This window comes from Theobroma cacao, chromosome 4 (assembly GCF_000208745.1).
Source record: "Theobroma cacao cultivar B97-61/B2 chromosome 4, Criollo_cocoa_genome_V2, whole genome shotgun sequence".
NCBI classification, from domain to species: Eukaryota; Viridiplantae; Streptophyta; class Magnoliopsida; order Malvales; family Malvaceae; genus Theobroma; species Theobroma cacao.
In genome coordinates this window covers 18,841,484-18,852,552 of record NC_030853.1, presented here as the reverse complement: position 1 = coordinate 18,852,552, position 11,069 = coordinate 18,841,484, and the positions used below count along the sequence as shown (strand labels likewise).

Sequence of the window (11,069 nt, the reverse complement as noted above, 5' to 3'; positions counted from 1 at the left end):
ATGCTAAAATATTAATATTTTTAATTAAAATTATAAATTATTAATATTTAAAAAATAAAATAAAAATAAATAATCATATATATATAAAATAAAAAAAATTTTATCTTTTTATTTTCTATTCTTTTCTTATTTCAAAATTATTGTTAGCAACCAAATACTGTAATAAATCATAATAATTATTCTTGTCTTATTACATTCGTCGTATTAAATTACGTAATAACTATTTTATTTTATTCTCTTGTAATAATTATTTTATTCTATTTTTGTTTATTCTGCGAACTAAACGTATCCTTAAAATAAGGAACAAGAATTTTGTTGTTTGTGCTCTTTCTAGATAAATAAAACAGCTTACTAATCCAAAAAAAAATTTCAATATTTCTCAATATATCCTTTGGCTATTGAATTATTAAGAATATAATATTTTTACTAATATATTTAGAATATACATCTATCGGTAATATGGATATGTAATTTATATTGTCTTTTCCTTATATAATCTGTAATTCTATATTTTGGGCCGTGTCCATTTTTCTGCGCTGCATATACTATAAAAATTTAAACCGGATCCACCCTAACATCGACCCGCCCATTTCCCCTCCTTGGTCCTTTTCCCCTACTCCGGACCCATTTTCTTAAGTTCCGTTCAACATTGCTCCCTGCGTGGCGCCTCTGCCTGCCCAAACTCTGCAACACCTCTCTACTCTCTGTCCCGCAACCATGACTACCACGATGGGACCACCGCCTCCCCGGAACCCTAACCCCTCGGCGGAACCGGAACCGGAACCGGTAACCCAAGAAGAATCCGAACCCACAACAGCCAAAGCCTCAACGGGTCCTCCACCTCCACCTCCACCTCCTGCCAAAAAACCTAACCCCCAAAACCCGCAAGACCAAGAAAAGGAATCAAATTCAGATTCAGAACCAAATTCAATTGAAAAGCCTTCAAATTCAAAACAATCTCCTGTGCCTTACACAATCCCTCAGTGGAGTGGTCCTCCTTCTCACCATTTCTTCCTTGAGATCCTCAAGGATGGCTGCATCATTGACCAATTTAAAGTGTAATTATTTTTAACCCACCTCCTTTCTTTCTTTTTTTCAAAGCCTTCATTTTTATTTATTTGTTTTTGTGGAATTGTTGAATAATAACGAAATTTGTTTCTGTAGGAACGAGAAGGGAGCTTATATGTTTGGGCGTGTTGATCTCTGTGATTTTGTGCTTGAGCATCCCACTATTTCGCGGTTTCATGCTGGTAAATGTTTTTTATTTGGTCATGTTATTGTTCTGTATTTGTTATGTTAGGAATTAATAGCTTAAGTTTGGTTGGTGAACTTGGAAATTTTGTTTGTCTTTGTGAAAATATTTGTTTGTAAAATAGGATAAGGACTGCAAATAGGTAATTTCTTGGGATTCTAAAGAAGTAGATTCAATTATCTTAGTACTAACATTGATGGTTTTAAATGGCAAATGAGTTGGATGCCCCAGAAACGAAATGTTTTTTTTTTACCACTTTGTAAAGTTTACATCATCAAAATTATGGTTATGGGCATAACATATTTTTCAAGGTCATTTTGAAAGGCTAAGAAAGTCTTATGTCCATAACCATAAAATATATCGAAAATAATCGAAATTGGAGACAATCATTCTTGGTCGGAGATAACATATTTCAATTCGTTGGCCAACCAAGAAGTAGTTATCTTCATGTATTTTATGCAATTTAACTTGCTGAGTTGGTGAAATCTTCTGGCTAGTGTTTGTACTTTATAATAAACCATATTACTTTACCTGATATGATAGCATCTAAGGGTTGTGATACTCCTGTGAACAGATTGATCAACTTATTTTTAAATGTATAACTCTATACCCTCTTGAAGCAGCTTGTCATACATGACCAGCCTTTTGGGATCCTTGATTTGTCTTGGACAGCATGATGAAAGCATTCTCTGATCTCCAATTTACTCCCATATGTTCTCTATTCTACAATTCCTTGCTCATGATGAACCCACTAACAAATTTGTGGCATCTGAACTAAACAAGATGGTGTTTTAATGAGATCTTATTCTTGTAAATATTTTTTCTCTTCTTTATCCTTGTAATACTATTGCTAGTATGTTTGGTGCACTTGAAGCAGCAGTGGTTCTATGTACAACTATTTAATCTCAAGTAATGCAAGGATTAAGTAGAACTTTAACCATAGGAATGTGTTAATGCTTTTCCTTTTGTTATTTAATTACTTTTTTTTCTCTTTACTAGTGCTTCAGTTTAGGAGCAGTGGGCAGGCCTATCTTTATGATCTTGGCAGCACACATGGCACTTTTATCAACAAGAGTCAGGTATTGCCACACAACAGTGTTCTGTTTGTTGTATCAGTTGCATAATGCCATGCTAAAGTGTTTCTGTAATTGTTTTGGAATTCAGCAAAAGGCAACATATACAGACAGTCAAACTTTCTGCTTCATGCTACAAATTTTTATCTTCTATTCTTTCGGTTATGTGCTGCTTTTGGAGTTTTGATCTCATGTAGTATGGGAAATTTGAGGAATATTTTATCTATTAGTTGTATTTTTGTTGTAGGTTATTACATTTGGATACTTTAGAGCTATGCTTACAATGTTTGAAAGTGTTGGCTGTGCTTCCTGGCATAAATTTTTTTCCTCTCCTATTATTTTTGCTTCTAGTAGTGGAGAAGTTATCGATATTAATAATTTTTTTTTAATGAGTCAGTTAAGTAAAAGAGTAGATAAACATATTGTTAATTTGTTCAGGATTTGTATATCTCTTGTTGAGGGAGAACACAACTAAGCTTTTGTTATCTTGATCATTTGATGCTTGATTGCCCAATTTCTCTAAGTTGCTTGTTTGATACAATCCTTGTTTTATGTGGGAAATTTTATGGACTTGCTGCTAGATTATAATGTCTTGTGTTTGTGATGCATTCTAAGTTGATTTTTCTTTCCAATTTAATTAGGTGACAAAAAGGACTTATGTGGACTTAAATGTAGGTGATGTCATTCGATTTGGCCAGTAAGTTGTCTACTGCTTGCATGTCTTGATTTGCTCATATTTTTATTTCTCCATCTTTCTTTTCAATGCCATTCATTTGTATTTCCAGTGCCATTTGATTTTCCTTTGGATTGTTTTTCTTACTCATTTGACTGGCATCCTTCGCAAAGGGAAAAGGCTATTCCAGTCTTAGAGCTGAATTTAGGTTGAGCATTGCATGCTATTCTGATGTGCATATACCCATCTGTCCCTAGTCCATACGAAAGGAATATTTAGCTTGGCTCTTTTATGCACTAATTTGTTGGGAATAGTAGATTTTATGGTGGGAAAATTTAGCATTTGCTATAGAAGGCATAGATTCTTCACTTGCACATTCATAATTTATTTTTTATAGACATGCAAGTTTAGGGGAAGAGGGGGGCTGGGTTGTGGGGTGTTAGGAGGGTGGGGCTTGTAAATTTCTGTAGGTTTTATGTTTAATAGCTCTGGGTTCAGTTTGTTCTGCACTCTTGAAACTTTTTAGTGGTACATTGCATTTACCTCATATACATATGTTGAATGTTCTTATTTGTTTTCTTTATTTACTTATAGAAGAAAAAGGAAAGAAAAGGGGGAGAAAAAGGAAATTTTATGGGTTTGTGAATATCTTGTTTTCCTTTTTCTTTATTGTGCAGTTCATCTCGTTTGTATATCTTCCAAGGGCCTTCTGAGTTGATGCCACCGGTAAGGCTTTTATGCAACCTATTTGGTTATTCATTCTTTGATTTAATCTTAGTTTTTCAATTTAGGGGTTTAAGTGTTTAATAGATAATTGAGAATTACATTTTTCATTATAAATGTTTTTGTTTGTATGCACAAATCTTTCTTTTTATTAGAATTATCAGTTTTCATTATCAAAAAAATTTATGAAACTTGTCAAATAATCATATTCAATCACATGTTGGTGTTCATTTTATGAAAACATGTACATACCTGTGCAGTGGCATCTATGTAGACAGAAATATGCATCATCTTGTTCAACAACTCAGGCTTGGCCTAGTGGTTGTTACCCTCCCTTGGCCCTCGCTCTCCCTTTGTACCTCCATATCTACCAAAAAGAAAAATGTGCACCTTTTCCATATATGTTCATTATAGTTTATTCATTAATACATGCTGCATCCAACTACCTGAAGATATTCTAACTAGAACTCTCTTTCAGAATTTTGTAGAGAGTAGTGGCTAGGGTGGGTTACAAAATTCTTAAACCACTGAACTTCATGTGCGTTGATGAATTTCTTGCCAGAGATTCCTTTTCCTGCAGAATCATTTCTTTTTTTAAATTTATTAAAAAAAAAAGATGCGAAGCAAGTGTTTGAAGGAAGGAGTGATGGTCCAGAAAACTAACATTAAGAATCCAGTTGTATCTTCTTCAAAGAAAAAGGCACTAAGTTATCATATTTACTTTTATTACTTGACATCTCTTCCTGGATTTGTCATGAGGAAGTACTCTGTGGAGTTATAAGTTCTGGATTATAGGCTTCTTTTTGGCTTTAACATCTATACATTCTATTCTTTTACTGGAAAAAGAATCAGAAAGAAATAGCTGAAGTGTTTTTTTGTCAGTCATTAGAATTTTGGTTTGTTTTTTTTATGCAATTGTATTTATTGTTTTTGATTGCTGTAATTTTCTAATGGTTTTTTGTTGTAGGAAAAAGACTTGAAAATCATGAAAGACGCTAAGATCCAAGAAGAGATGTTAGACCGGGAAGCTTCACTTCGACGAGCAAGGGCAGAAGCATCTCTTGCTGATGGTATCTCATGGGGCATTGGAGAGGATGCTATTGAAGAAGCAGAGGTTTGTGTAACTTGTACTTTTAATCAGATTGAAATACCTTGAAACTAATAAAATAGCTTAGACGCAACTTTGTATGGTTGTTTTGTTATTAACATCTTATGCTATACATATAATTCTGTTAACTAGGAATTTTTTTGTTGATTTTCTATGTGATATTAGAACTATTTTTTTTCTAAACAAAGAAAGATCTCAACTTTTCACTCAAAATTTTGATGAGTGCAAACACGAAATTGTTGTACTTCTTTGAGGATCTGCATCAATCTATCAGCAACCAATTCGATAGATATCAAGAATTTGGTGACTTTCTTCCTCGCTGGCAATTTAGTCTTATTGCTGATTCAAATGCCTTAGTGATGCATATCAATTTATTATAGGCTGCCTTATCATTTTCACTTCTTTTTATAGAGTGTATTATGTTTACTTGATGCCTGATATATTGTAAATTTGCCTGTTAAATCCCAAATTCATATTGTTTTGATGCAAGACTAACAGATAATTTGTCATTCTTCTTTTCTACTCACTGAAGTCATTTGGATATTTAGGACGATGCTGATGAAATGACTTGGCAAACCTACAAAGGACAGCTTACAGAGAAGCAGGAAAAAACCCGTGATAAGATAATAAAAAGGACTGAGAAGGCAAGCCCTTTTCTCTTTGTGAATTCTTCTCAGGAAATAAATATAATGATAGTTTTTTTCCTCATTTATGCTGCTCAGTTTAGTTGTCTAAACTTTCTTTCTAGGTCCTTCAATTGGACTTAGAGGTGTCACTTTCTCATTTTTTTCATGTCAGTTTCAGTGCTTGTTATTTTATCATTTACAATTCATTCTTCTGGATGTAGATTGGTCATATGAAGAAAGAGATAGATGCAATACGTGCCAAAGATATTGCTCAAGGCGGGTTAACACAGGGCCAGCAAACTCAGATTCTTAGGAATGAACAAAGGATAACACAGGTATATTGAAAGTTATTTTGATTGGAGTTTGATGTTTTTCCCCTGGAGTATATGGTTCGATTCTTTGAGATTGCGCCATAAGGTTTCTTTTTGGCCGTCTTCTTCCCTTTGACTGTGAAGTGAAATTAAAGAAAAGTATTGACGCTAGTTCATACAATTTTGGTAGATAATGGAAGAGCTTGAAAACTTGGAAGAGACACTAAATGAAAGCATTCGTGAAAGCATAGGTGCACGTGCTGGAAGGATATCTCATGGTAAGAGGAAAGGAGGGCCAGAAGATGATGATGAAGACTTTTCAAGGTAATTTATCCTTTTGAGAAATTCCCGATGGAAACAGAAATCTTTGAGGATAAATCAAAACAGCAAAAAAGAGATTTTATGTTTGCCTCTGGTGCAAAAATTGTTGAAATGCATGCAAAATCTTTTTATATTCTTAGTTATTTGCTTTATGTACTCATCTAAAACATATTTGTAATTAGCAGTTATTGCATTTACATTTCTCAATTTTATGAGGATTTTATTTAAAGTTTCTTCCCTTCTTTAAGCATATGATAAGGATATGCATCTGGTTTATTCTTCAATTGTGAAACTAGTTTAATAGTTAACGCTTGCAATGATTTGTGATTCTTCAGTGATGATGATGAATTTTATGACCGGACAAAGAAGAAACCTACTGTGCTGAAAGTTGGTGAAACCCAGTCTATTGAAACTGCTGATAGTCTTCTTGATAAGAGAGATGCCATTATGAAAGAAATTGAAGACAAGAAGGAGTTGCTGTTAAGTGAGGAGAACAAAATGGCATCAGAAACAGCATTAGAAACAGAAGCTGGAGATGCACTTGATGCTTACATGTCTGGGCTTTCTTCCCAGCTAGGTGAGATAACTTTTATAAATTGTAAAAATATATTGCTAAAAGTTCTGCACATAAAAGATGCAGATTGCTGATGATGCAAAGAATCATCACTCTGATCATTTCCAAATCATAGATTACATGTTTTGATATGATCAGCATTAGGATTCTGGTCTTTCTTCAAACTTTTTCCAGTTATTTGTGGTCGTTAGCTTTTGTGTGTTTCTTTCTTTCTTTTTTAATGCTTCTTTTGGTTGCAACCTCTTGCTACTTCCTTTTTCCTTCAAAAAGCAAAAAGCAAAAGGTAACCCTTGCATAAAGCAAAATTTATTTTTAACAATTAAAGGCCAAATGTCTGAGTTTTATTGATAATAAAAGTCAGGAACTTAATATTCTACACAGCGACTGTGTTTGAATTTGGGTACATTTAAGCTATTTGCTCATTTTTTAACCATGTTCATCTTTTCGTCTATTTGTTTTACTTTCTTAGCCATCTGAGAAAGCAGAAAGGTAAATAGAGAGATGCAACTAGCAAAAGTGGCTGATTTCCTATTTTCTTCTATCAGTGCTTGATAGGACTGTGCAACTTGAGAAGGAACTGTTTGCCCTTCAGTCTGAGTTGGACCGGATCTTCTACCTGTTGAAGATTGCTGATCCAACCGGAGAAGCTGCTAAGAAAAGGGATACAAAGGCACAAGCACCAGCACCTGACAAATCTAGAACTCCTGCTGCTGTCAAGAAGCAGCCTCCATTGGAACCCAAAATCAGTACATCTACAGAACCAGCAAATTCTCCCATGCAGAAAGAGGGAGTTGCAGATGTTTCTATGGAATCAAGCAAGAAACCAGAAGAGAATATTCTTAGTGATACAGCTGAGGTTAGAAAGGCTATCTATACTGTTGCAAAGCCCCAGTGGCTTGGTGCTGTTGAGAGCAAGGAGATTAAAGAGTCACAGCAAGAAGTAGAAGTAGAAACACATAAAGTTGACCAATTTGTTGATTACAAAGATAGGAAGAAAGTACTTGGGAGTGTTGATGATCCACCGGTTAAAGGCCCCTCAGGAATTGAAACTACTGCCTCTGGTCTAATTATAAGGAAACAGAAACAGGTTGAGAAATCTGAAGGTGATGACAAAGCCTCCGATCAATCTACGTCATCCTCTACAGGAGCTGAAGAAATTGCACAGAATGCTGTGGCACTGTTGTTGAAGCACACTAGAGGGTACCATGCAGAGGATGAGGAATTGCATGAAACCCCTGAAATGTTGGCCCGAAATCAATTAAAAAAGAAAGAGAAAAAGCCAAAACGAGTGATGGGTCCTGAGAAGCCTTCATTTCTCAATAGTAATCCAGAGTATGAATCTTGGGTTCCTCCTGAAGGTACTCTATTTTTTGCTTATTGTCAATTGAACCTGAAATTTCAGTATTACTGTAGCATCTTACTGCTGAATGGATTGCAAAGTGATTCTATTCTTTTGGATTTGCATCGTGACTTTATTGCAATTTTTTCATGTTCCTTGCAGGGCAATCTGGTGATGGGAGAACTACATTAAATGATCGATATGGGTACTGACTCACATGCTTGTCTTATAATCTTTGGGTTAGAGGTGCAAAAATGGCCTTGCAAGATACTGTGACAAGTTTGAGCTTATGGGGTTGGCTCTTTGGTGGCAAACCGTCACCTCTGCTTGTGGGGATTCTGTGTTGTGGATTGACTTGAATGGGAGGAACCTTCAGTCATTGGTTGTAACTTTTTCTTGGGAAATGTATACCAATGAACAGAGATAGATGCAATAGTTCGAATCAAGAAAAAGAAAAAGTATGAGATAGAAAATTAACATAAAACAGTTGTTTACGATAATGAATAGAAAGCTATAATTTGTTTTTGCAGTCTCTTCTAACTTCTACGGAACTAGGAGTTGCATTGTAGCAGAGCTGATCTGTTCATGGATAAACCATTGTCCAATAGAAAATATGGATTTTGTACTTTGTACTTGAGCTCTCTGCCATGACAAACCATGGCGAATTCTGTATCTTCATCAGTCAGCTATACAAAGTAAGATTTTGTACCTTTGGGAATCGTTACTCTTAAATCTTGGATGTAAACTTGGAAACTTCTTGGTATGAAGGCTGTGGTCTGAAATAAGGAATGGAGGCCTCATTTGTTGCAAAAGGGACTAAGACTTTGAATATGGGATCAAATGGAGAGATTCAAAAGCCGATTAGTTTATAGCGTAAACTTTAAAAGTCTCCCTTCAATTATTTTAAAAAGATATTTTGACTCATGTTGTTTTAAAATGATATTTTTGGTTCTTTTACTGTCAACAACAGTTAAAAAAAAATTGAGACTCAATACCACAAATATTTCAAGATAAAGATTTTTCTTATGTTTATTTTATTTTTTTTAATTTAAACATATTTTGTTTGAGAAAGAAAAAAATTTACTCATCCTTGTTCCAAAAATCTTAAGTAGAAAAAAAGAATCTAAAAGAATTTTTGTTTGAAAGCTTTGAAAATGGATGGAACCAGGATTTTGAAGGCTTTGGAAATTTAATGTTTCAATAATGGATTAGATTCCTCTAATCCATTGTTTTAGTTCTTAAAAGTTGAAGTAAGTACTATCTTACTACCCTTATCTTCAACTCAAGGAGGTGCTGATCAACAAACATTGATAAGGAATGCAATTTTCTGAGGGCTTAATTTCTTTGTTTTTTGGTGGACACTATCTACATTGCTGCACTGCACATCACATGGTTGTTTATTCGTCCTTAGACCATAAAACAGGGAAGAAGAAATTAAGTTATCTTTTACCACTGCATAGTATATAGGTAAAGGAATAAGATGAAAGAAAATAATAAAAAAAAAAAGAAAAAGTTTATGTGATTTATTTCTTCTGTACTTCTCTTTCTTCGTATATCCAAATCAGAAAGTATATTATTTTGTTGAACTGGGACTCTTTCGTTGTTTTTCTTTTCCCATTGTAACCTCTTCTTTTTTTATGAGGGAAAGCCTAAAAACTCAATCTCCAAATCCTTACAGTCACAGGAAAAGGGTTTTAAAGAAAATACGAGTTCCGATCTAACTTGAAAATCATGATACGTCCGTTCCTTCATTATTTATTACCTTCCCTCCCCTGCTTATTTATTCTCTAATGCTAATAACCCTAGGCTAATTGAGTGAAAAATAAAAAACCTTTGAAAGAAGAAGAAGAAAGCAAAGATGAAGGGTTTCGAGGGTTCTAAGGGTAAGGAAAAAGAGGAAGACTGGACCGCCTTCCACTGCTTGGTAGAGGTTGCAGTGGCTGCCCGGGAAGAGTTGGGGAAAGAGAAGTTGATGAAGCAAACAATGAGCCAAACACAAGGGTTGAAGATTGATATTGCTGTCGAGAACTCGCCTGATTCCTTCAAGAAAGCCACACTAGTCCATGAAGAAGCTATCAAGAAGCAGAAACGTGTGGCTTTTCGTTGGCATGTACGCAAACTCAGGGATAACCCCTTCAGCAAGAAACCTCCCCTCATGAGCAAAAAGTATACAAATTGTGTGAGAATAATTTCAAGTAAAATGGAAAACTGAGCAAGTCTCAATCAGAAACCCTTTTGCTGTTTTCTCACAGAGCCAAAGTTCTATAGGAAAGATGGAAATAGTGGAAAAGAGGGGTCATAAACGTTGCGTTGAATCAGGTGAAACCAGTGAAGTAAAGAACCCCAACTGAGGAAGCAAAAGCAGTACTGCCTGAAAGGTTAAAGAAGATGATCAAAGACATGGAAGGAACTGATGAGAAGCTAATCATTCAAAAGCCATTGTTTAAGACTGATTGTAACAAGCATCATGGTCATCTCTCGATAGCTGTGAGCAAAGCAAAGGTGGAGTTTCTTACAGATGAATAGAAGAACATGCTGGTAAGGAGTAATGGGAATAACTCAATGAGTAATGAAGATACATGATTTAATTCGGTTGTGGTCAGCTCTATGTTTAGCTCTGGTAATTGTCAGAAGGGGTGAAGCTGCAATCTGCAATTATAATCAAGGCAATTATAATGTTATTTTCTGATAGCCATGTTGTTTTTGTTTTCATTAAATGTCTTTGTCTTTTTTTTTTTCCTTTAATATTGTTGATTGAGTTTAGTTTTTTTTTTTTATTGAAGGAAGGGGATTCTAATTCACTAATCAATTAGTCAAATGTTTGGGTGTGTGTTTGAATTTAATTTATGTCCATAGGATTTAGGCACAAATATCAATCTTTTGCAGCTCCATCCTGCTTCATTGCTTTCCATTTTCACCTGTCAATTGTTAACGATGGAGTGATACAAAAGTTGATATCTATATTCTGAATACTTATATATATATATATATATAATTTTTAATCGTTTAACAAGACCACAGAAAATATGGAAATACAAATTCTTGCCACGCTGCTGAAGAGTAAGACAT

General features: G+C 34.6%; 1 protein-coding gene across 1 annotated transcript; it reads left to right on the top strand.

The window, feature by feature from the left end:
- Window positions 525–8,708, top strand: LOC18601798 (kanadaptin). Its single transcript, XM_007032861.2, has 12 exons — window positions 525–1,058; window positions 1,165–1,250; window positions 2,252–2,331; window positions 2,967–3,022; window positions 3,676–3,724; window positions 4,689–4,835; window positions 5,378–5,473; window positions 5,677–5,790; window positions 5,957–6,090; window positions 6,423–6,664; window positions 7,207–8,019; window positions 8,163–8,708. The coding sequence occupies exons 1-12, from the start codon at window positions 718–720 to the stop codon at window positions 8,210–8,212; spliced, it is 2,208 nt and encodes a 735-aa protein (XP_007032923.2). The 5' UTR covers window positions 525–717; the 3' UTR covers window positions 8,213–8,708.